Genomic DNA, 26,739 nt, shown 5'->3' with positions numbered 1-26,739 from the left:
TCATTGCCTGCAAAGGGGTTTTCAACTAAGTATTAGAATCTAACATTTTATTTGCCGTTATTTTAATTTGTCCAATTACTTATGAGCCCCTGAAATGAGGGGATTGTGATTTCTATGCAAAGTTAGAACAATAACTTCAACTGCATCTGACTTGTTTCTTTTAAAATGTATTGTGGTGATGTACAGAACTTAAGAATTGAAAAACTTGGTCTCTGTCCAGATATTTATTGTCCTGACTGTATCTGCGTGTGTAGATTATGTTTATATTACATTGTGGGGACCAAATGTTCCCCACAATCTAATAAAAACCTGTTATTTTGATGTCGTGGGGACCATTCTTCAGGTTAAGGCAGGGTTGGGGACATGGTCGTCATGTTGGGAACAGAGTTTTCCCCATTGATATGAATGAAGAGCCTCCAATAAGATATAATTACAAACCTGTGTGTGTGTGTGTAATGTATATATTACATTGCGGGGACCTTTAAAACCTATTATTTTGATGTTGTAGGGACCACCTTTTCGGTCATCACAATGAGAAACTCAATTTTATAAAAAGCTGTAACTGCAATCAAAAAACTAAAAAAGGAAAAAGTCCATTTTGTTCAGTTACTTATGGTTAAGGTTAGGGCTGGGTAGGGATTAAGGTTGTCAGTGGTGGGATTAGCGTTTTCCCCATACAAATAAATGGAGAGTCCCCACAAAGATATAATTACAAACCTGTGTGTGTGACTACGTGAGTCCTGCCATAGACTGGATAGTCTCGAATCTCCACTACTCCCCCAAGAAGATGGATGGCCACATGGGTACTGTTATGATTTAGCATACGATCTTATGCAATAGTGTTATATAACAGTATGACTACTGAAACAATTCAGGTTAGAGTACAAAGGAAGGGGAACAAAGCAGGAACCTTTTTTTTACACAGCATGACATTTCCCACCTGCATTAAGCAGTTTAAGCAATTCTGTTTTAGGATGCGACCTAAAGTTATCCTGCGAATTTAACTGACAACATATTGATCTCATTTTCAGATCCCTCAACCGCTATTCTACCCCATGCCTGCTGTCACTAAGCACCTCATTTGTACTCTCACCTCTTAGCACCTCTTACCCAAAAACTAGGATTTAAAAAATATTGTTTCTCTTTTACAACATTATTTTCACAGTCATTGCAGAATTTTCACCTATTGTTTGGAACAGACTTTTAAACAGATATAAATAACAAGATGCAATACACTAAAATAATATAAAACAGTGTGAATGCAGATCTACCGTGACATTATGAAATAAAGGATATTGGTTAGAATTCAGGAATGGTAGATTGTAGGCGGGCAGCTATGGCATGGGTCTGTCTTCACATGTTCATCAGGTTTCCTGTATGTACTTCACTATTGAATTTTGCCATCTTCTGCATTTACTTCACTGCATGAATGTGGAGGGGAGCCTGGATACTAAAGTGGGAATCAGCCCTTTTGGGAGGGTTTGGCGTATGATGGCTCCTCCACCCAGAGCTGATAGATGTTTTGCTGCAATGAAATAGGCAGAAATGTGAGTGTGATGTGGTTACTGGGAAAAGGGATAATCCCAATCCTCCTTAACAGTGCAAAACTGAAATAAACTAAATGTTGGCAAAGAAAAAAGTATCAAAATCTAGGTAACAGTATTTAGGATGGAGAGTTATTTCCTGGAATGACTTTGTTACAATAATTTTTACAGTAATATTCATGCACATTTCCATGACTATAAAACAGCCTGTATTGTATCTATTTCAGGATGTTACGAATTTAAGCATGAAATTTTTATTGAATAGTGTCATTGTTATACCTGTAATTGAATCACCATGAATGCTGCCATTTTGCCCATTCTGGGGGTGATGAATATGGTCGCTGTGACCTCAACCTGACCTGGAAATAAAATGTCTATGTGCTATACAATGATGCCAGAAATCCTTGTTCAGGGCTCAGCCTTATTGGTCGTCCTCCAGACACGGTGCCCAATGGATAACTTGCACAGATTTGTTGTGCACATGTTTTATTACAGAGCTTTCTCACCGGTCAGTAACCCTCCATCCCAATGGTTACCTGTCTCCCCCAGTGCGTTTCCCTCTGGACCACTGGGCAGAAAATTGGGCATGATTAAGAACCCCTGTTTCATTTTGTCTCTGCTTCTCATCAGATATTAGATTTGATAAAAACAAGTTGCATCATGTTCTCTCGGCCCAGTGTAGCAGTACATAGACTGCTTACATGAATCAAATAGCAAAATCTGAAAATGAAACAGAGAAAATATTTATTTATTTATACGATTAGTACATATACATCCTTAGGAAGAGCTGGTACGAAACTTAAGTAATCAGTTATACAGTGTTTGCATAAAATACATGGTTTGCTAGCTTAACTTATTATGTGAAGGAATTATAAAACTATAAACAATAAATTACACATAATGCCTTTTTTTTGTTTTTAATTGACACACCAGGGATTTACAAAACAATGGAGGCACAAACACATACAGATGTACCAAGAGTCAAATGTGGGGTTAAGGTACTAATGACACGATATACTGTATGCATAAGCCAGAATAAGGGAGAGAAGGAAAGAGGTTGAATGAAGTAAGTGTGTATGTTGATTGTGAGCTTAAATACTTGTGTGTGTGTCCGTAATAAACCGGTTATTTTGACATTGTGGGGACCATTTTTCTGGTTCCCACAAAGATCCGTGAATGCAATCAAAATGCCAAAAGTCTTATATTTTGTTTGGTTACTTATGGTTAGGGCTGGGTTGGCGTTAAGGTCATCATGCTGTGATTAGCGTTTTCCACAATAAAAATGAATGGAGTGTCCCCACAAATATATAATTACAAACCTGTGTGTGTGTGTGTCTGTGTGTGTGTGTGTGTGTGGGTTGGGGGGTGGGTGGTCAGGGATATATGGGCAATGGTAACTAAATCTGTCTTACGGTGACATAAATATAAACCCAACAGAATCAGAGTGAAATGAAGACACCGAGAGGGACGCAAAATATGAGAGTAGCATAGATTATGTATATAAAAGCAGGGCCCAGGTGCGGTTATAGACCAGGGATTTGGTTTTATTTGAGGTGGGAAAACATTCCAAGCTGAGAAAATCAGTTAGGAGCTTTTTTCCAATGTAGGATCTTTCCTTTCTTGATTGTTTTCCAGTTCAGAAGAACAGTTTTCTTAGCAACAGCTACAGCTAAGACAGGAAGGTGGATTCTTCATTCAGAATGACTGCTGATGTATCCCCTAGCAGACAGAGTACAGATGACAGAGGGATAGGGCATCCCAGGAAAAGTGATCATGAGTTTAAGATTTTTTCCCAAAAAAGATGAATGGTTGTACAGAGCCAGAAGGCGTGTAGGGGTGTAAGTAAGTGTCCTGAGTGTTAAGAGAGCATATACCACACTGTGTCAGTCTTATTCTGAACAATTCATTACCGGTGAGGTGAACTATGTGAGGGAGCTTGTATTGTATAAGCTGAATGTTTGTGTTGGTACTTATTCGAAAGGTGTTTTTATGTTGCTCCAGTAGTCGAGGTTTCCATAAAAGAGAGATCTTGGTCCCACTTAAAGGTAGGGAGGGAGATCGATAAAGTGTGATGTAATAGATCTTATAGATTTTAGATTGCAGTTTAATTCTTGAAGTGATATTGAGAAAGCTTGAGATCCGTGTTCTAAATTGGTGTCACTAATATTTATTTAATATTGCTTGCTAGCTTAATTTATTATCTGAAGGAATTATAAGACTATAATTAACAAACAACACATAATGCCTTTGTAGACAAACACTCAGCATATGTACAAAGGATACATTAAGGATGAACTGAATGATTGCTGTATTTCCTAGCTAATGAAGGAATTTGTATTCTTCACAATTTCCTGCATGAAAAGGTGTTATGTGTTGGGATGTGTCCAGCTGATCTGCATTAAATGAAAAAAATCCCTGTTGTGGGGGTCAGAAAATGACCTAGAAATATTTGGAATTTGAATTTTGCATGATATTCAAGTTTTACTCTGCTCTACCATATCGTTTTATGGCTATGTTTTGTGTATACAAACCATATAAGGATAATTTTTGGAAATTACAAATGGCACAGCCACAAGTGCAGTACAGCATTATGAGAGACAGAATTTTAGATTGAGCCTAATCCCTCCTTTGGCAGTGTAGCGGGGGTGTTTAGCTTACTGGCTATACTTCCGTAGTTCTGGGGTTCATTCCTACATGTTTGTTTCTGTGGTCAGGCTCGAGTTTCCTCGCAAAAACTGCTTACGAGTGTGTGGCCTGTGATGGACTGGGAGAGGTTCCAAGCTCACTGTGAGCGGTTACAGGAAGCAGATGAGCCAGTAAGACAGCCCAGCACCCAAGGTTCAGATCAGATACAGGAACACCAGCTAACCTAGCTTAGCTCCATCTGCCAGATCACCGACAGCAGTCTCCTGTGTGCTTGTTAAGATGCCTTTTAAATATTAGCATCTGGGATATATGAGGCAGTTGGACGTTGGAAACTTCACAGGAAGTCTAGACCCTTATGCCTTGCAGAGAGACAGCTGGCCTGGCAAACGAAGGCACACCAGTATCGTTCATTTTCATTAGCTTTTCCCCCCATCGATAAAGTGTCTCTGCTCTACTTTTAATCTTATTTTTTGTTAATAAGACTTTTTTTGCTCCCCCTGTCTGTTTTTACGCATCCTGCTCTGGCCCATGCACTAATTTAATGCATTCGTCATCAACAGTGCTAAATCCTCCATGTTCCATGAGAGAGATTAGTGTCTACTCTTCCCCTTATGATGTACAATCGATACTTCGCCTTGCTGTTCTATCCGTGGCCTTCAGACAGGTCCGAGTGCACCATGCTTTCAAGTCCATTCTGCTAAAATAGTCCTTTTCAGACGGCTAACTCGTTTCCCTGAGTGCTATAGCCTGTAACCATCCTTACACTGTGGCGCTGTCCTGCAGATAGAGGAGCAATAATTATCTGCTTCACCCCAGAATACAGTACATTTTAAGGCCACAGAAAATGAAAGATGAGGCGTGAAATTGGAGTACACACTCTAGAGCTGTCAACAATTTTCATAGAATAATTTTCCTCCAAAACAAAATAAGTAGTTTAAAGTAGGAGAATCTAAAATCCTTATATTTCACATATTTTTGCCCAACATAATGTACATATAAAAAACAACTTATCTTGTATGAGCAAAATAAATATATCCTTTTTTTTATTATCCTACAAAGGAACAAACTGGTGCTATACACTGCATGCCCTTCCACATGTAGTAAATTACTACATTTCATCTATAACAGAATACAATTGCAAATGCAAAAATGTACCATAGAGGTATCCCTTTAAAGAATTACCCAGTTCTCTCCCAGTCCTATACATTCACTCCTAACAATGTGAATATTGTCCAGCTGCTTATCCAGATCAGGGTGGTGGTGTTTGGCAAGGGAGCCTGGAGCCTATCACAGGCAGCATAGGGCAAAAGGCTGAGGTACACATTGGAATGGATGCCAGTCCATCACGGGTTACACACACATGTGCAGTTACAGTGCTTTATAGATAGCCTATCTGTATGTCTCAGGAGGAAACTGGAGAATTCTGAGGAACTGCACATGTAATGGGGAAACATGTGAACTCCACACAAGCAGGGAGGCAAGGCAACAGTGCTACTGCACACAAATAGATTTTAAAATACTTCTTACTGTTGCTTTGACTTTCACAGACTCTGAATTTAAGATTCTTTTATTTCTGGTATCTTTTATGCATATGGCTTTGCATTGTATCTATATATGTATATATTTTTATTCATTATTTCTGAATGTGGTAGAAGTGCTTCACGAGTGTGTGTGTGTATAACAGGCCTAAAATAAAATGTTTATTACTGGTGAAGCAATTATTTTACATTCAGAAATAATGAATAAAAAATCCCACAGTCACAAAATGTCTTTTTTCCGGATGAAAAACAGCTTAACAGTGTAACAATAAAAATTGTTGCACTGCCGAAAATAACTTTGTTTTCTTTTGGAATTTTTGCTTAGTCTGGTGACCCTGAAAACGTATTGGATTCAAAGAAATAAAAGTGCAAACTCTTGCCTTGCATGTGTTTAATTGTAGTTTTAATCTTCTGCATTCCATACCTGGCTTAATGGCTTATATTTAAAAAGTTACCCCCAGTGTCCACTCAATAGCGGATAAACACGGATGACGTCACTGACGTCGATTAAACAGGGGTAGTTTTTGCCATGTTTGCCCAATTTAGCTTATTTTTTGGATAAAATACTATGACGGATATCGATCAATGTTGTACGAACAGTGTTGCCTGGTCTAGCAAAAATCTCCAGCCCAAGGTCTGCTTAAAATCTGCCCAATAGAAGCTGAAACTAGCCCAATAACTGAAATCCCAGTATACTTTATCGTAAAGAAATAAACCAGCATTTTGCATGCTGATCAAATTCAAATGTTCAACATCTTAAAAATCAGTTAAACATAATGACGGACACGTCTTCTTCCCAGGTTTGACAACTTTGGTCAGCTAGCTGGAGTGAGATTTTCATTTCGAGGCTAATCTGCACACGCATTCACATGTGCAAATAGTTGTGAATAGAATGCAAACTACCCAAACGCTTCTGGTGTAGCTAATTTTATGTTTATGATGGAATAATATAGATTTGTCGTAAGGGTTCTTTTAACAGATTCATCGCTCGCACTGTTAAGTCCTTATTCGGGTGATGCTTTTCTACTAAATTTTGATTATACGAGTGAGGCATGCCGACTGAGACCGAGCATGGGAAACGATTACCCACAATCCCACAGCGAGAGAGTGAGAGAAGAACCATCGGCTCAGTAATTACGTGACATTACGCAGGCAAAGCGTATACTGTATGTAATACTCGTATTGCAAGATCTCGCAGGTTTATCAAGTTAAAATTTATTTCAAATTTTTGCTCGTCTTGCAAAACACTCGCAAACCAAGTTACTCCCAATAGAGGTTTGATTGTATTTAAAAATAAGCATGAAAAATTATTTTGCTTCAATTTCTTGTGAGTTTTGGAAGGAGTAAAATGGATAGTAAATTGAGGTAAATGGACTGAACTGATATAATACAGATTACAGTTTCCATCCATCCATCCATTTTCCAAACCGCTTATCCTATTGGGTCGCGGGAGATTACAGTTTCATTACTCAAAATAGAATTATAATGGATACGTAAACAAAGAACAAAACGTATTGAGCCAGCCTTTGCCTCGTCCTTCCCTGCCTCCTACCCGCCTACCTGCCCGTCTACACCCGCGAACCCTGACACACAGTGTATAGTTTGGGTTTTATTTCAGCCTGCAGTCTAATCACATATGTCTGCTTCGGATTTTCAAGGCAGGTAGCCCCAGAATGACCCTGTTTCCTCCAACACTTCAGGTGCCTTAGTGACTTGACTCGCAATAGCCCCTAAGCTGAGATTTTGTGATTGTGTGTATGTGTGCTCGTGTGTGTGTGTGTGTGTGTGTACAACAACGCCCTGTGATGGCCTGATCCTTCACCTCGCATCTGACTGACTTCCCAAACCTCCTACTATACACTCTGGCCACCGCAAACCTAATTAGATGAATGGTTACTGCAAATGGATGGAAGTCATATATCACCATAAAATTAACAGCAACAGGCTTCCAACTATGGATATTTTTGGAGGAGCTTCTCAAGGCTGCCAATAATCATAAAAAAGTCCTATCAAATTACTTATAAATTATGCATCTGAGTACGGCTGATTCTGATAATGTGATGTGCAGTTTTGACAGGCTTTGTATAGAAATCTTTATTGCTTGGCAGAAATGCCTATAATTACAGAAGGTCATGGTAGAAAGTAGAAGCTGATTGACTTTAGAAGACATTAGCCTGTGATGGGTGGGCATCCTGTGCAGGGTGTTCCCAGCCTGACATATAGGGACCCTATATCAGACCCCCCCATGGACTGGTACTGGATAAATGAATGGAAGAGGGATGAGCTTTTGGAAATTTGGTAACGCTTTACATTAACTACATTAACGCTTTACATAATGCCTTTAAAATGCATTCAAAGAACATTCCTAAGCAGTATGTAAGTATACCTTAACACCGTAACATACCTTAACAGTTTTAGTATAAATTAATAACAAGCATTATATGATTCTATTATCATATAAATATGTACATTCAAGCTGTTACGGTATGTTAACATGTGAAGGTGTACTTATATGCTGCTTATGAATGTTCTATGACTGCATTATGAATGTGCACTGAATGTTCTACGAATGCATAATGAATGTACTATGGAGGTGCAATTAATGTAAAGCGTTACTAGAATTTTTGTATCTAATGTATTTTTTTCATAAAATTATAGGTTTAACTTGAAACTAAATGTAACCTGTCATAAAAGTCCTACATTTTCTTGTTTGACAGGATGAATTTGTTTGATCTGTAGTCAGACCATAAAGAGCCTCAGCGAATACAATTCAAGACAAATGTAGCTCCAGCCTTGTCTGCACATTCTGTACCAATTCTAATATGTTTTGAGAGACATGGTGTTCATGTAAATTGATCACTTTATGAGATATGTGCACATGTGACTGAGAGTGAGACAGTCTTTAACACTGGAGCCTATGGGTGCAAAGTAGGAAGTAACCCAGGATGGGGCACCAGTCCATCACCACACTCCCAGTCACTCACATACACAGGCCATTTCATAACTCCAGTTCACCTTAACATGATTTAGACTGTGGAGGGAAACCAGAAGACTTGGGGGAAACTCCACGATGATACGAGCAGAACGTGCAAACTCCACACACAGAGCCAGGGCAGAAACTCAAACCCTGGTTCCAGAGGTGTGAGGCAACAGCGCTAACCACTGTGCCGTCGTGCTGCTGGAATTTTTTACACTTATCACGCCGAATTATAGGGATTGTTCGAGTCAAATTTTCCCTCGCGCATTTGTAGGGTAGTGCTTGTTGTCACTGTATTATGACGCTTCGTCTTGTGCTTGCAAAACATTCTGTGAAACAAATCAGATGCAGCATTTTACCAAGGTCTCCTTCAGGAGGCACAGTGAATCTTGTGCTTCAGTACCAGGAAAGCACAGTCACTGTGACAATGCGTGAGGCTTCATAAATACCTACCGCCTTGCTTATCTTTCTCCTCTTACATGCAATCAAGGTGAAGGTGGCTATATAGTCCCTCGCTGTAGTAATCATGCCATTCCCTAGATGCTGTGTAGATCTCTCCGTGCATAACAGGCCAATGGCCGCCAGCATTGGGTCGAATGGCGTTTAGAAAAACAGCTAAAGTCCTTAGACTGGGCTTTCTGTTGTACTATTGACTTCACTCGCATATACTGAGGGAAAGTACTGTAGTCTGCTTTGGATAAAAGTACCTGCTTTCGTTTTCCTGCCTAATGCTGAACAGATTGTGTGTCAGTAAAAAGGGGAATATGGATGAGCTGTTTTAGCCTCTGTCTGCCCTTCCTCTTCTCTTTATCCGGCTTCATTTGCTGGAAATGCACTAGCGAACAGCATGTTCAGATTGTTCCACTGAAGGTGAATTTACCGCCCCCCCCACCCCGCTCTGTTTGCATTTCCACTCATTTCAAAGGTATTCTGGGAAAAGTCCAGGCACTTAGGCAGACGTTTCTCAAATCGAATCAGAAAAGAAAGTAGCGTCTGCAGACAGTCCCCTTGTTCCTAAAACCTTTAACTTGCAAATTCCAGCGAAAATGAACGTCAAGAACACAGTATAACACTCCAGTTCAGTGAGGAAGCGGCTGAGACTCATCACATCTCGGACGTATAAATGAGTGTGATTCCCGTGTGTGTCCAAAAAAGTGAGTCCATCCGAGGGAAATTGTATACTGTATTTTTGCCAGCGTATATTGAGATGTATCGAATTTCCGCTTCTCATCTTCTCAACAGTAAGCCTTTTGCTAAACATTCAAGAAAGCATTCTGTGAGTAGAAGCTTCCTGGATTGGAGTGCATCTGATGAGATGTTCCTTTAAGCATGTGTCAAGGCAATCAGGAACTGTCTGTTTCGTTACAACACACCGCAAATTGCTGCATACCTGAGAACTGTCCAATTTTATCGCTTTCAAAATGCAAATCCCCATGTGTAAGTCATTTTCCATGCAATGCTAATGAAGAGCACTTTGTGTCAGCTCAAGTCTAAATGCATTCATGTGAGTTTATCATATATGTGGTATATTCCACAATAAATACACAAAGATGCTATTCGTCAGCCATGATTTAGCCAAAAATTGTGTGTTTTTTTTTTTTAAATATATATTAAAGGGAAGGAAATCTTGTTTTGGAGCCTCAAGCAGTGGCAAAAATGATGTAATAGTAGGCTTAGGCATAAATTATGGGGTGGATGGGGGAGTTGTAGTCCAGCAGGACCAGCAAATACAACCCCCTGGACCCCTTCAAATGGATGGAGATCTCACCCTCCCCAATGTTCAATCCAAAGCTATACCCTTTAGTAAGTGTTCATCTTTGACTCAGATCTGTACATGCGGTTGAAAGAAACAAGACAATTTAAGGCACAGGACACGATTAACTTATATTGAGTGCATCTGTCGGACTGATGCATTTGTTTTCAAGAAGATCTTTTCAAAGATGGACATACTTTTATTTGTAACCAGAAGAAGTGTCCTGTAAAAATTAAGAATGGTGAGGCCCAATCTTTTAACATTTAACGCATCTCATTACCTATGTAAAGGCAGCAGTAAACATTGTCTGAGTAAACTGGTATTAATTCATAATAAGACACATTATGCTGAACCCAGATTAGACTATATTATTGTCTGTGCATTCTTTAAATTGGCTAACTTGCACTAAATTTAATATGTAATGGTTGTGATGCAAATAAAACACTGTGTGACCTTCAGTTGACCCGGTTTTGGAACTGCACCTCACATTCTAAAAAATCACTGCTCAATATGCAGAGCTGCGTTATGCCTAGTAACTCCCTCTGTCATACCCGATTTCTGTTCTGCACTTTGGGGGCGACTATTGTCATGTAGCTACAAAGTATCTCACAGGTTTCGCAGAAGCTGATGTAACGAGTCAGCACTGCAGTTGAAAAAATGAAATATATGCTGATAGAGTTGACAAAGAAGGCAACGGAAATGATCTCTACACCAATCACGTGCTTGGTAACTACCCTATTACGACTGATCACATCTGCCACAGGTCTGGGGTCATAAGTGCTAAGAAGGGAAAATATCTCGTGAGCATTTGTGTTTTCAATGCTGGAATAAAAGTGAAAAAGTGGAATTTTCTTCTTACCATCCAGTTAAGGCCAAGTGGCTTCAATTTCATAGCACTGTAATTTGATATCCCCCCTGGTTTTCACATTTACGGGTTGTGAGAAAAACCACAGGGAGACAGTAGCGAAATGTCAGTCAGACGACCGCGAGGCTGGTGAGAGCTGCCAGGGCAGAATGGGGACAATTCTGGCCAAAGCCCCTTTCCAGATCAATTTTTATGACATTGCATTTGTCATATTAATGTCATCTGACTTTTCCCGTTACCACCGTAATAGTTATGCATAGAAAATTCTATAATTCCTTAATTCCTGTCACTCATGTTTAGACAATATTCTTGTGAAATACCTACCTAAACCTTTCTGACACTGAAGCAATATTAAATTTACTGGAAAATGCAATCTAAGGCAACAAAAAGGCAAATGCCTAATAAAACATATTCAGCTAAGCAGATACATTTCTACATTTATTACCACTTTCACACTGTAAACCATTTTAACCAGTGAAACATTTACCAAAATGGCATCTTTATCAAAATTAGAGTTCCTTCAAGATTCCTTCAAACAAAGTCTTCATCTCTTGCATCAGGATGCACTCAGGTGCTGATTCCTTAATTATTAGGTGTATTTTTATAATTAATCATATGAGAAGTCCTTATTGTGAAAGTAATTTAGGAATGCACATAATGATGCAATGTTGTTCATTTATTAATTGCATATTATTGTATAATCATTGATTTAGTACTGTTGTAAATAGACTCATATAGCCTATAATACACTTTTACCAGTGTGATCTGAGAGGAAATTCACTTCATGGTCAATATCAGCTTTACACTTTGTGCTGTACACTACTACACTTGAAAAGGAAAAGACCTTCGGACATTATTTCCAATGCAGTTCATAACTCATCCTGACAGAAAATAGCCTTCTGAATATAACATGTAAGTGGCTAAGCATTGTACAAAATCCACTTTTCATAATTGGGTCATATTCACATTGCTTTAAATCAATGTGCTTCCTATTTCTTATATGCAATCAAATGATTATGATATAATCTTCATCAAAATATGGCCTGAAAACATATCAAAGACAGCAAGACAATCATTCTTTGTTTAAAAGAATGGAGCCTAATGAATCACTCAATGGCCCCAATGCAGAAAGATAAGATAATATATAGTACAAATCAAATTATGTGAAATTTTCTACCACAAATAGTAAGATGAAAAATTCCAGTCTGTCAAAGACTAAAAAAATTAGCAGGTGGGGTCATTCTAGGAGCGACATGTCATAGAACACGGCTCTATGTGGTGACATCAAGCAGAAGCTGAAAAACAGCAAACATAAGATCAAGGCAATATTAGGACTAATCAGTGACAAAGTCACTGAGCAAATGTGGGAAGCAAGTCTCAAGCTTCCTAATCTTTGCAGAATAATCCTGGCTGACCGTGTTTATCCTTAAATAGTTAATAAATCTGAACAGGACTTGAGCTGAGTTTCATTAAGTCAAGCTAGCATTAGCACGAAGTTCTGGCTTTAAAAAGTAATTAAAAAGTGATTTAAAATGTAATATAGAAGCAGTTAGTTTTATTTTGTCGCGATATCACCGGTTAATGGTGTTACAAAATATTTCACTCCAGGGGCAGTTAAAAAGAAAAGTATCAAACTCTATAATTTCATATGTTACACAAATTGTATTCCGTATATTCTGGGCCGCACTGAGGCACAAGGTTATCTACAGAAATATGACTTTATACTCTATCAATGATAATGTCTAGCATTGTTCTGCTGAAAGTGCCTGCAGATATCAGAGAAATTGTGTGGTGTCTGATGAAAGCAATACATATTCCAAGGGCTAATTGTGCTTCGGAAAAATCTCTGACACATAAAATTAGGGGAAACTATCCAAGTGCACTAAATGACTGTTCTAAATATAGAATATATTATACATTTCCACTTAACCGTAAGACTGCATATCAGCTTGACTAAGCAACATCTACAGCTATAAACACGGGGAGCTTTTAGAGAACTATGCAAAACGGTCATTGTTATTAACTTCCATTCTGTAAAAGATTATGTGTGTGGAATATAAAATAATGCATTATAAAAAAGTTATACTGCAGTTCATTGTCTTTCAATTTGTTCATTAGTTTTTTCAGCTACAATGTGAAATAAGCTGCCATTCCTTACATTTATATATTATGCTGCCCAAAAAGGGAGTCAGAGTAATTATAACTCTTTCATGCATGGCTAGGCAATTTGAAGGTCTTCTAAATGCCCCTTCATTCCTTAAGACAAGTAAAGATGACATCTGCCGGGGAAAATGAATAATAATCACAAAGTCCTTTATTACTTCTAATACTATAACCTTAATACTATAAGCGTTTTCATAAACGCTGCCGTTTAACTAACAACAATAATAATAAATAATAATTATTATTATTGGTTGGATAATAATAATTATTATTATTGGTTGGCACAACACTGTTGTCTGACACTACAGGGTAGTGGGTTTAAATCCCGCCTCCGCCCTATCTCTGTGTGTGGATCTCGTGGGTTTCCTCCGAGTACTTCGCTTTACTCCAACATTCCTAAGATATGCAGATATGCTAATTAGAATCTATGTTTTGCCCGTATTGTGTGTGTGTGTCGCCTACGATGGACGTACGTCCCTGCATTGCATCCTGTCTGCCTTAATGTGCTATTATATTTTTTAAATCGAATAGAGAAAACCAAAACTAACCGATCCAACTCTTTGTATACTATTAACTGTGTAACATAATTTTACCAATGTTTTGGTCTGAGTTAAAGAATAAATTTTGATTTTTAAAAAGATACAATATAAGTACGATGCTCGCACGTACATGACACGCCAGAGAACACAAACAGGTCATTTGCATATATCCCAGCATTCCACACGGCGATTACGTCGTTACAGTTTTACTCTCCGTATTATCATGTCGTCCAACGCGTTCATATTTAACAAATTTTAATTTTGTCGAAGAGGTGTGTTTTAGCCATATAAACAGATACACGTTTAAGTAAAATGAAATACAAAGTTGAAAAAAAAACCAAGTTGGATTTATAAAATGTAAAAAGTGAATTACATAATATTAAATTGATCCAAACGTAGGCCTAATATTTATTCGTTATTTAAACGACTTAAGCAGAAACCAAGTCTATAACATATTTTTCAGTGTTAAAATTATGACTTAAGGAAATTGAGCTTAAGAATATGCTAACGTTGTTATTAATTTTAATTAATTCAAATAAGTCGAATTTTAAATAGCAGCCTACTTCACAAAGTAATATACGACGTGCTAAACTAAACTGGTTTTGAGTATAATATCTTCAGTATACCTAAAATGTCGATAATTTATTATAACAGCAATGCACTCGAAAATTCAATTATGCCACATGCTCTGCAATCACAATATTTGCGATTGGTAGATTATGCTGCATATTTAAATTGATTGATGCAGAAGCCATTTAACATTTTGTCATTCTTGGGAGATAAACAAAAAAGCTCTTCCCATCTTGGCAGGTAGCTATAGGGTCGGGACGGTCCTCGATCCGTTGCTGTCGTTAGCTGGTCTTGTGCTGGTTCGTTGTATCAATAGCTACCAGTTTTAACAGCTCCATCACCAGCTACTGGGAGCCGGTTGCCTGGGAAACGGCCGCATGGCAACGGGATCAGAGCCCGGGGGTTGTGTCTGCCGCGCGGTCCGCTCTCATTTTACATCACATTTCCTCACTAGATGGTGTGCAAGTCACTGGAGAGTAGACTTCTTCGCGTAGTACACCTCCGACCAAACAAAGCTGGAAAACTCTCCCGGAACGCCATTTCGTTAGCTTTTCAAAGGGAGTAAGAGCTGGAATAAAACCTTTGCGTACGGGGTTTTTTCTGTTGTGGTTGTTGAGGACAAGAGACACGTTGCAGCTGTGATGGACATGATGATGATGGCGCAGGATGCGTGTGCCTCCGGTCAGTGGCTTACCGCTATATTTCTCAGTCTCTGCTGCTTTCTGCCCTCGTGTTTACCTGCTGGGCAAACGGTGGACTATGCCTGGATGGGGTTGGAAAACGTGGTCAGCAGGCAAGGGGACACGGCTCTTCTTAGGTAGGAGAAATACACCCCGAACGACGTTGCATTGACTTACAGCAGACTGCACAATGTGCGGATCCGCTTTATGTATACATGCATGTAAAGAGTGGCGGCGTGCAGGGTGTTGTTACGATCGCTACTCTTCACAAGTTGTTTCAAGCACTCTAACGGGATGATCCCTTGCAAGAAGCAAGCCCGATGCAACCTACAACTCTGTTTGCCAGTTGAAATACTTCGTATTTAGTCTGTGAATCTGTGATTCGTGTGCAGCCTATACATCTCATTGAGAATAACGGGGGCATGTGCAGGGCGCGATACAACTACTGAGGGTTTCTTTTCCAGTTAAGTACAAGAGTAAACGCTGAAAAGCCTTCAAAGGAAACGTATGGCAACTGCTAATCATACTCTTTCGCACACTTCGGTTACTTCGACGCACAAAAGAAAGAAACTGTGCATGTTGGCTTGATTTTTAAGTTAGTTTATCTTTATTTGTTTTCAGTCCTATCATAAACTCAGCACTTGTATATCAAACATATTTTGAAAACATGCGCGCATGTGATACAGAAGCAAGTCTAAACTTGGCTCCTTTATACTGAAATTCATTCAGCAAAAAGCACACCACCCTTTAGTCCTGGGGGGGGGGGGGGGGATCGTCAACACTTGTAAAAAAGAATCACGATCAACGGATTCATCAAATCCTACTTATGAAAATGTGCAATTTTATTGATTACATAATACTGCTGTACCGTTACTTTCAAGCATATTTCTCTGTATTGGTGTTTAAATCTCTGGGTATGTATCGATATCCATATTCGCGTTTGAATATTTATCACTTTTAAATAACATATGCAGTAAATGAGATTTAATGAAACAAGGCAGTTTAATAGTCCCCGGTAATCATTTGTGCGCCGTCCAGAAATTCATGAAGTGTTGAGCTGTGAAAACAGCCGGGATACAGTTTTAACACATTGACATGCTCGGTTCATAAGAGGGTCTATCAAGTTATTTCGTGATAAGGAAATTACAAGGGCTCGATCATTTGGAAATGAAGGCTCCACTCTGCTTAAGAATAATGGAGACGGTGCTGAAGGGTGTTGGCTCACCGAGGCTTAAGTAAATCTCTGCAAGAAATGTTTTTTTTCTTTCTTTCCCATTCACCTCACTGTGACAGTACTGATGAGGCTTGTGGGATAATTACTTTAAACGATTATTTGGCCTCCATACATCTGGCGCAAGAACAATTCCACTTTAATTAATCGTGTTTTTTTTCAGGGGTGAGGAGGTTGTCTCAGACTGAGCAAATGAGTAAAAGTAACCTGTTTCACAGGACAGGCATTTCTTTTCTTGTTTTTTCTTTTGACAGACGCTTGATATGCAAGAATATCTTGTGATCAGGGCACCGGTCAGCAGCCCTGTCCATCCCAGCAGCACTTAATGCCAAGTTTCAATGGTCAGACTTGGCTGAAGATTCAGTGCTAACTACAAGGCCATTGAAGCAGTGCAGGATCATTGTTCTGTAATTAGCACAGCAGTGCCTGTGTGCGCATTGAAGGTGGTGCTTGTTGCTAGTTTGCGCTTCATCCCACGCTAAGTGTGGCCTTTATGGTGGATGAACAGTAGTGAATCCAACATTTTCAGAAAAAAAACAGGAATATTAGTTTTACCAATATGACAACGACATATGAATTTACGAATGTCTGCCAAGCCTAATATTCCTTCCAATTATTTGCTTTGGGGTCATTGCTTACATTTCAGTGGCTTTAGGGGCTCGAAATTGTGTCCCGCACATTTTTTGCTGTTTTGTGACTATATTCCCAGCTTCTAAAGGCAGTAATTAGTGGCTTTTTATGTCATCTTCCCTGCTATTAAAAAAGAGCTTCCAGCGGAAGACGATTTGTGTGATGCATCATTTTATCTTTCTCTGCAACTGCATCATTATTTTATCTGCACATCATAATCCGTCTGATTTTAGATCCCAGCAGGGCAGAAGCGGCTAGAGTGAAAATAATTGTCGAGGTGCACATGATCGTCCATATAAATGGTCAATTTGTGTATTGTATTCAATTTAGTCCATTTCAATTAGCATTAATAGAGGTTATGCAAACACTTGAGGTGGTTAAAAAAAAAAAAAACAAAACTAACTGCCATGACTTCAGTATGAGTTTTCCGACTGATTAAACATTGAGAATGCAGTGGCATATGTTTGTAATGGCGAGAGCTGAATGTCCTCCTGATTTTGCAGGGGTGGGGGGGGGGGGCATGTTCGCTTCATGAAAAGAATTAAATACTTTGATTACTGTGCCCAGAATTATCTATGATATAACACCAGAAGTATTATACTGAAACTGCTTCTGACTAAATGGCTAAATGAGTGAATGAACTGGATACAGATCAAGAATAAAGCAAGTTGTGTTTTAAATATTATTCAGCTTCAATATTCTCACTATGTATCCTGAGGAAATAAACATGGGATGTATCATCAAATGATGATGCAGGTACCACCCCAGCAAAAGCTGTGGTGTAAACGCAGTGAGTGATGGGGCCAGTGTGTGTGTGTGTGTGTGTGTGTGTGTTTGTGGCGGCGAGGGGGGGGAGTGTTAAAGCAGATGCGGCAGCAGAAATCTGTCTGGCCGACGTGAAAATATGCGCTTCCAAGGAGTGGGGCGCAGCTGAGGGGAAGTGATGAATAATCATTAATTCATTTCACAGACAACTTCATCCAGGGCAACTTAAATTATTGGTGGATTGAAGTGTGGCGCACAGTGCAGAGCACGTGGCAAAATTTGAATGGAAACTGTAAATAAAATGACAGCGTGGAGAGTAGGTTTGGCAGCATTGTAATTCAGAGAGAGAGAGAGAGCACAAGCACTCTTGATAGACTTTTAAATCTGATGAGACTATGAGACCAGTGTTGTTCTTTCCAAGGGTTCACATTGATGGGCCATAAACATACTTGAGAAGGGTAAATGATAGTAACCTTGGACTAAGGATGGCACATCAAGCGAAAATGTGCAGTTCCAGTGCATGCTGAAGAGCCTCTAGATGCAGCATCAGGCCCACGTGTTTGCGGTGCGTGAGAGTGGCTCCTGCTTTTCCTAATGAGAGCCACAGAGTGAGTTCATCCGTGCACTCCGTGAGTCCGTCATTCAGAATGCCCAGTGGAAAGCGGACGCACTTCCAGTTAGTAGCTTCAGAGTCTGGCAACTGCAAGGAGCTGACTGCAAAATAACATCTTAAATATCAGTATTTGGAATCACCTTTAAAGTGCATATGCTCTGAGGATTTATCACACCTAAGCACCTCCCAGACTTGGCCTGCTGAAGGCATTCATAGGTTTTGCCAAAATGAAGGAGCATCTCATTATTTAAGTGGATCCAAAGAGACTTAATTCAATATTTCCTGCACTGTGTTTTATGTGCAAACAAAAGGTGGAATAAACATGAGTACAATATAGCAGGACCAGAGAAAATGATCTAATGCAGTAGTTTGTCAACTCAGTATGTGGGCTTTCATAAGCCAGAACACATTTTTATTCTGTTAAACAACTCACAGCCAAAAGACTGGGTTACAAAACAGCCAGTTAGTCCTGATGATGTGTGTTTGGTCAGTAATTACAGATTTGTATACATAAAATATATAACCAGGTACAGGTGTCATATTTTAGAGATCAACAACAAGTAATTATTATATTCTTCTGCATGTAGAATAACCTCCAACCTCAGCATTTTGCATATAGAGAGCTGCAGTTTAATTTTAGCAGTGCCATTTTGCAGACAAATATATTTGTTGCATGCGCTTTAACAAGCGTAACTCATGCATAAAAGAAGAATTTCACACCACCTATAAATATAATCACATCGGTGGTGTTTGGCTGAACTTGCAGCGTTATTTGTTATCGCGTTGTATGTTTTCTCGGCCCTCTCTGTATCTTGAGAAAAAAAGCCCTTACTACTGTAAGTGCCACAGCAATTCCTGACAGGCCTTAATGTCTTCACAGGCTTCTTCCATGGCCTCGAGAAACGTTGCCCTTTCTGAGATTTGCAGTTATACTCTTTCTAGCTTCAGGATTAAAAAAAAAAAAAAATCAATGGGGTTCAAATCGGGAGTGTGAGAGGGGGGGCGGCGGAACAGCATTACGAAGTGTGGACAGGCTTCAAGACCACGCACACTAACGCTGCATAGTAGAAATGGGCATTGTCCCACGCAGAAACGAAGCCAGTCAATCCTGGCAAGTGTAACTCTTCTCGCTTCTCAAGAAGAATGAGGTTCCCATTTAAAGGCTCCAGAAAGGTTGAAAACGCCATTCCAGCCCATTTCTTAAAATAGCTGTACATATGATTATCTTCCATCTGCACTGACCGGGGACCTGCACCATGGCAACGCTGACTAATAATGTTTTTTTGCCCTTTTGCTTTTTTTTTGTAAGATTAAATCCAGTCGCATCTACATAAATACACTGCTGTCAAGCCATGTTATCTCCTAGGAGAACATATGGTATAGGTTTGCATTACAGTGGTAACATCACACTTCAAAAAAATTTTTATGGTACATTGATTATATGGTATCATGTATAGGAAGATCCGAGCGAATGTCTTACCCAAAAGAACGTCTGTACTTCAGTGGTTGGTTTCAGATGACTGTGGCCCTGCTTAATTTAGATGCCAGTATTTTTTCAGGACACGATCAATCACATCTAAACTGCTTTGATGAATGTTGCCGAAACCTTCCTCGCCCGGCTTGATTCTCTGTGGTAGGGCATGTCTTTCAAAAAGATGGCATAACTAAATGAACTGTAAGTGCTCGATGGTGTTGTTAAAGAACCATCACAGAAATGCCCCCCAGAATATTTCATAAATAGGTGTATAGACATCTCATAATCTTTGGGCAGTGTAATGTGCTGAAATGCAAAATATGCTCACCTTGTAAAGGCCAATGACCTATTTTTAATCTTGATTGTACAAATAATCAAAGCTAGTTTTAATCCGTTTAAATTTGACTGCCCCCTCTGGCCAGCCGCTGCCAAGGTTACAGCATGATTGATGACATAATCAATTACAGCTGCTTTCAGACTTCCTTGAAATCCCTCTTCTGAATATATTCTCTGCTCTCTCTTTCTTCAGCTTGGTCATGCTCCATTGCTTAACAAAAAAGTTCAGCTCACAGATGACTCTTCTACACAAAGTACAGAGCTGCTCCTCGGATGCATTAATATCTGCCTTTATCAACGTTCTGTAGATTTATCTACCTGAAACAAAAATAAAGCCAAGCTTAACGTGGAGTTTTGTAGTATTTTTCAAGAAGTACAGGTTTTTTACCTTTTTTTTTTAGTGCAAAGGCAATAGCAGTATATTAATAGCTTGTAAAAGATATACTTTCTTCTGCTAAATGTTCTGAGAAGATGGCACTTAGTTAAGAATTCATTAAATGTACTGAGAACTTGGAGCTTAAAGAATACTGAAATGTGTGCCAAATCAATTGAAAAGACTGTGAATGTATAATCAGTTTCAGACTGAGTGAACACAACTATACTTAATAAGTGTCTAGTGCTGTGAGTCTGTTTAAGTCACCTTAATCCCTTGAATAGCCAGCGATTATAATAGGCCTGTGAAAATGTGCCGACAAGACAATTAACAAGTTCTTCTAATTGCCAGTTGTCATGTATTACCTTTCACTATGAGTTAGATTTATATAGTTATTGAGTGAAAAACTATTGCTGTTGTAACTATTTTTGCCATTATGTTTGAAAAGTTCTCATGCAGGAAGCTCTTTTTGGTGTGATTCTGCTTAGTAGCAAGCAGTTCCTTTAATTGTCGACAGAAGTTGACCGAGTGTTTGTGTTGGATAGAATATTATTAATACATATTTACTGTGTTGAACATACAGTCCAATTGTGGATGTATGCAAAATATTGTCAGGGAATTGGCAGCACGAAAACTACTTTTTCTTCTCTACTCTCTTTATATGTCTAAGATGTTCCTGGTAATTGCTTAGTCTGATTTTTCTTTTGCTTTGTAACATCACTACAGAGAAATCTAATGCAGCTTGTGTCTTATATTTTATTGCAAACACGATTTCTACTGTGTCATGAACTTTGTTTTTAAGAAAACACAGGAGCTGATGAAAATGAAGGCGATATTCATCTTCCATAACTGCTTATACGGTAGAGGGTTATGAAGGGCCTGGAGCCTGTCCCAGGATGCACTGGGCAGCAGGCAGGGGATGCCCTCGACAAGATGGCAGTCCATCACAGGGCACACGCACAGTGTGGGCAATTATAAACACCAGGTTCATCTAAACTCATGTGTTAGGGATGTGGCAGGAACCTAGAAGTGAATCCAAAGCTCTGGGGGTGTGGGGTTAAGGTCCTAAGCACTTACCGGGAGCTTATGGATGGATGGATGAATGGATGGATGGATGGAATGTCTTCATTCAGTCGATCAATTTAATTCAGCCAGAATGCTCATTTTTTTCCAGTCTCATTGGAATTGGAAGAAGATGCACACATGTTGGCACACATGTTGTCAGGAAGGATGCCAACAGCGTTGGCATGGATGAGCATGAGTCATACAGTGCATGCTGGGTATTTAAATGGAAGACAGCTAACTGTATTCATAGCTGCTGGAAATGCATGTAGTTCACCACTTAGCTACTACAAACTGCCTACAGAGCGTTTGGATTTACAGTTGGTTATGTTCAAATCGAACAAGCATACAGTGTGATTTACAGTGTGATGCTCACTCATTAGGGCGTTAAAGTAATGTCTTCTACTCTGCCATCGCCCATTTCGTTGTGATTATTGTCTTGAGAGACAACCTTTCACACTGTGGTTTGAGTACTGTATCTGTAGAATGTCTCTGTAAATAAATATCGGAATATCCATCCATCCATCCATTTCCCAAACCGCTTATCCTACTGGGTCGCGGGGGGTCCAGAGCCTATCCCGGAAGTAAAGGGCACGAGGCAGGGAACAGCCCAGGATGGGATGCCAGCCCATCGCAGGGCACACTCACACACCATTCACTCACACATGCACACCTATGGGCAATTTAGCAACTCCCAATTAGCCTCAGCATGTTTTTGGACTGTGAGGGGGAAACCGGAGTACCCGGAGGAAACCCCACGACGACATGGGGAGAACATGCAAACGCCACACACATGCAACCCAGGCGGAGACTTGAACCCGGGTCCCAGAGGCAACAGTGCTAACTACTGCACCACCCCTATTGGAATATTAATTAGCTAAAAGATACCAGTTCAGATTGGGTTAGTGCTGCAGTAGAATGATGAGCTTGTAACTTATATTATTTTGTATATACCTAGCCTCCCTCTTTGATGGAGAAACCCTTATCTCACTGAAAGTATGAAGGATATAGTAATACACAAAAATGTGACGGTAATGAAAGATAATATACAGCAATGTTTAACTGATGGCAGTATTCAGGAAAAATATTAATTGTATACCTGAGCAGTACACGTTTTGATTTGCAATGATAAAGATAAGCTGAATCCCTTTCAAATTTCTAGTTTTTAAATATTTCCATATACATCCAAAGCCAGTTAAGCAGGAAATGTTTCCATGCAGGTATATTTTTTTCAGACTTATTGCTTCTGTGTGTCCTTATGTTAAAGACACCATTTTCCTTCAGCTTTGACAATGGGTGATAGTCTGAGGGTAGCTGTGTTACCTGTTAAGTGTCCCTGTCAAACACTGGGCAGTGTATGCTGTGCAGGTCACTGAATCGGCCGGCCTGGGAATATAGGAGGACACACCTCATTCTGTCAGTGCTGATTAATTGGTGCACTCTCCCAACATGCTGTTCCAACTGTAGGATTAATGGGATTAGTGTTTCTGTCAACATATTCCTGTAGCCATGTTTAATGGCCTTTAATCTTCATTTTGCTTCCCTTAATCATGCCGAGGTCATTGGATGTGATCTCAGATATGCTGAGTGTAAAACTTCAGCATGCTAGAAACTCCAGCTTTATCCGTAGGTGCTTGGGAGGAGGGGACATGTTGCATAATCACGTGTCCTGGATTTGCAGAATAAAATGTATATTTATATCATAAATATCATAAATACACATACATTTCATTGCTGGCTTTGGGTGTTTTTAAGGTCACTGAGATTTATATTTTCAGATTAGATCTATTTAAGTTAGTATGTATGTATAGCAGATAGTATTTAATGATGGCTGTATCAACCCGAAAAAATCTTCATGATACTGATGCATGCTGGGTAATAAACATGGCAGAAGCAGATGTGTGCCTGCTGGTAGTAGCATCTCTGCATGACGACAGAGCTGTTCGTGCTGGATTTCATTTTCAAAGCTTACATGCTGTAGATTCGTCCCATTATTTATTAGTGCAACAGTTATGCAACATACGTGTACATAGGGGTGAGCGATATGGCCAGAATGTTACATCAAAATGTTTTGGTTAGAGTCACAATCCACGATATACATCAAGATTTTTTGGTATTTGTTTGTACTGCTTATAGCATTATGCTAATAAAATGCATTAATTATCAATGTATGTAATATTCTGTACATATAACGAAATGACTCATTATTGCAAAAGTGCTTTTTGATGTTTCATACAAACGAACTTTACAAACGATTCTTTACAAACGAACATTTCATAATTTGGTCAATAATTGTGCACTTCTAAAATCAGTTCATAATAAATACAATCAGATAATAATATATACATTTAAAAAAAAGTTGGTGTTTCCACCCGTTGTGCGAACCATACCTTTAATTTTATTTATTATGTTTTAGTTCAAGAGCTAAGTCGCCTTGGACAAAAGCAAATAAAAGTACATGTACAATAGTGTTGTTTTGTGATTCTTGCAATAACTAATCGTCACTATAAAGTATCGTTATATCGGCCAGCACTATATAAGCTATTCATCACACAAGTGGCATTAGATGATAAGCACATGTGGCATGGTACTGTTCCGCCTGTCTGCAAGATAAAAAAAAAGTGTGTGTGTGTGTATATATATGTAATTTTTAATGGAGGATTATTACCATACAAGTCTTAACATTTAGCACATGATTTATTGAGGCTACAGCTTCTTAACCCGCATTTTCGTTTTAGGTGCCAGTGTCCAAAATATCACGGGCATTAACCGTCTTACCTTTCCTGACAGTTCTCTCCGAAATGCAATGAATAAATTAATACCAGAGTATCATTAAATCCCTTGCGTTCTATCATTTATGCTTTCTTGTATGGATATCTATACCAGTGCCTCCCAAACTCCATGACCATCACCAGTCATTCTATATCTCTCTGTAGTCGACGGCACCGTCGGCTATGCCGTGTATCTTTCTCGTGTATTTCCGTTCATAACATTAAGAAAGCGCTTACTAAATCCGTAATCTGTCTTCTTTTTAAAACGTCAATTGTCGGAAGTATTCAAGTTTTAAAAATTGTGTTAAATCGGCAAAAAAGTAAACCATGTCACCTTTCTTTGTTTTACCTGCGTCGGGGGCGTGTAGTGCCGCCCCCATCTGAAGATCGTTATTCACATTATAAACAGCCGCATTTCCGCATATTCAAATCGCATTCGCATGGTAATTATAGATGAACAACGCAGCAGTGAAACGCGAGCCAGATGCATCCCCATCAGTACCATAAAGGGGTGGCCAGGTGCGAATGGCTCATTTAAACACACGAAAGTCGCAACATATTCTATGAAAGGAGGCCAGAAATAGTACATGAGTTAGGTTTATTTATTTATTTATCCAACTGAACGTTGCAACTACACCATTTAGTCATCTTCATGTAGCCAAGACTTTGGTGATCAGATATCTGGGATCAAAACAAACTGCCACCATTGCTTACTATGTACTTTTATAATGTTTCTGCAAGTGTTCCAAACTGCATTTTGCAATGTCTATACTTTGATGTCAAATTACAAACTTCGCTTAAATCTTACATATTTACAAAGTACACTAAGATTAAGATGGGTTTAATGCCAAAACAAATATATAAGAAATAATTTATTTGCCATGAATTAAGTTTATGATATTGAATGAAATGTATGACCATGCCCCAGTCAGTGAAAGTGTGTTCCCCACCCTAGACCTATTCTATACACCTATAGGTAGTTCTACATTGATAACAACAGGGGTGAGCTTGGGAGGTTATCAGAACCTGGACTCTATATAAATATATAGATATAACGTTTTTTGCATACATTTTTTCAATCTACACTCAATAATTGTCACATTACTGAGCCTTACCTATAGTATATATACTTTCAAACTAATGTTGGCTATAGTGGGGTGGAAGGCTAAATGATTTGATGTGGATACCACTGACCTTTTATTTAAGCTTATTATTATTCCTGCGACTTGCAAACATTTTTCCCCTTTGTATTTGATCATTTAACAAAGTGTTTTGGATGTCTCGTACCGGTTACATAAATAATTGAGTACAATACCAAATGAATACAGTAAAAAATATTTCAGTATCGGCATTCTGAGAGTAGTATTGAGAGGTGAATTTCTCTCATTACAAGAAAAAAAAATCAGAATTGTAAAAGGACCTTAAAATTATCAACAACTGGATGTAGTAACATTATCATGTCAACCTGACTGATGAAAAGGAGAGCAAACAGACCCACAGCAATTTAAACTTATTATGAATAGTTGTGCTCCGTCAATCTGAGGCCAGTGTTGCAGGTACTGACAGTGCGATCCTGAACATAGTAAGGCGGTAAGAGGATGTTACAGCCACCTCCTGCCCTACCTGTCTTCAGTGGAAGCGAAGTACGTCAGACATACGGGAAGCGCATAAAAAATTGAAACGCACATTCATATTGCCGATGTGCAACCCTGGAGGCGTAGCAGCAGCTGCAGATCGATGATGAGGCAACAGCGGTTAAATTTTTTTTGGGGTACATAACTAAATAAAGCATAAATAACTAAAAAACAATATTACCAATATCCAATGAAAAAAACAAGCATAATATTTAAAACACTGCTTGCATCAATTACTCATTTGGTAAGTTGTTATTAAAGTCTCAATCTTTTGGGAAACGCATTCATTTAGTGGCATTTTGAAAAATCTGAGTTTCGTTTAAGCTTCACCCTGCCATCCTCCTATTTCGGGGCCGCCAGCTCAGTGTACAGGACCCCCCCTGTATGGGCGATGGCCGTGCCAGCCAAGCCGAAGGCTAGCACACACCCCTAGTGTCAGCCACCTGCTTCTCGCTGCTCAGTAGGCTGCAGGCTTCATTGCTTAATGTGATGCATCTGAAAGGAGATGCTCTTTGCTCCATGCAGCCCGCAGCCTCGCTGGAGCGCAGGCGACAGCAGACGTCGCTCTGCAGCGG

At 39.2% G+C, this 26,739-nt stretch overlaps 1 protein-coding gene and 1 long non-coding RNA gene across 5 annotated transcripts in view; one reads left to right on the top strand and one right to left on the bottom strand.

Annotated features, from left to right (window-relative positions):
* The first annotated feature begins 14,946 nt into the window (after positions 1 to 14,946).
* negr1 (neuronal growth regulator 1) overlaps positions 14,947 to 26,739 on the top strand; it is a 163,127-nt gene continuing 151,334 nt past the window's right edge. Inside the window, exon 1 of one of the 4 annotated variants that reach the window (XM_048977211.1) lies at positions 14,947 to 15,412. In XM_048977211.1, the coding sequence (XP_048833168.1) occupies positions 15,237 to 15,412 (176 nt within the window). In that variant the 5' untranslated portion in view covers positions 14,947 to 15,236. The remainder of the gene's footprint in view (positions 15,413 to 26,739) is intronic. The other 3 variants (XM_048977210.1, XM_048977213.1, XM_048977212.1) reach the window with 3 other exon arrangements.
* LOC125709120 (uncharacterized) lies at positions 18,557 to 24,921 on the bottom strand. Its single transcript, XR_007382614.1, has 4 exons — positions 24,880 to 24,921; positions 23,083 to 23,145; positions 19,995 to 20,642; positions 18,557 to 19,876 (listed from the first exon to the last, which is right to left on the bottom strand). It is a non-coding gene; the product is annotated as an uncharacterized LOC125709120 (long non-coding RNA).

The sequence above is a fragment of the Brienomyrus brachyistius genome, chromosome 15 (assembly GCF_023856365.1).
Source record: "Brienomyrus brachyistius isolate T26 chromosome 15, BBRACH_0.4, whole genome shotgun sequence".
Classification (NCBI taxonomy): Eukaryota; Metazoa; Chordata; class Actinopteri; order Osteoglossiformes; family Mormyridae; genus Brienomyrus; species Brienomyrus brachyistius.
Note: the sequence above shows the minus strand (reverse complement) of the source record. Positions and strands in the feature narration are given on the sequence as shown.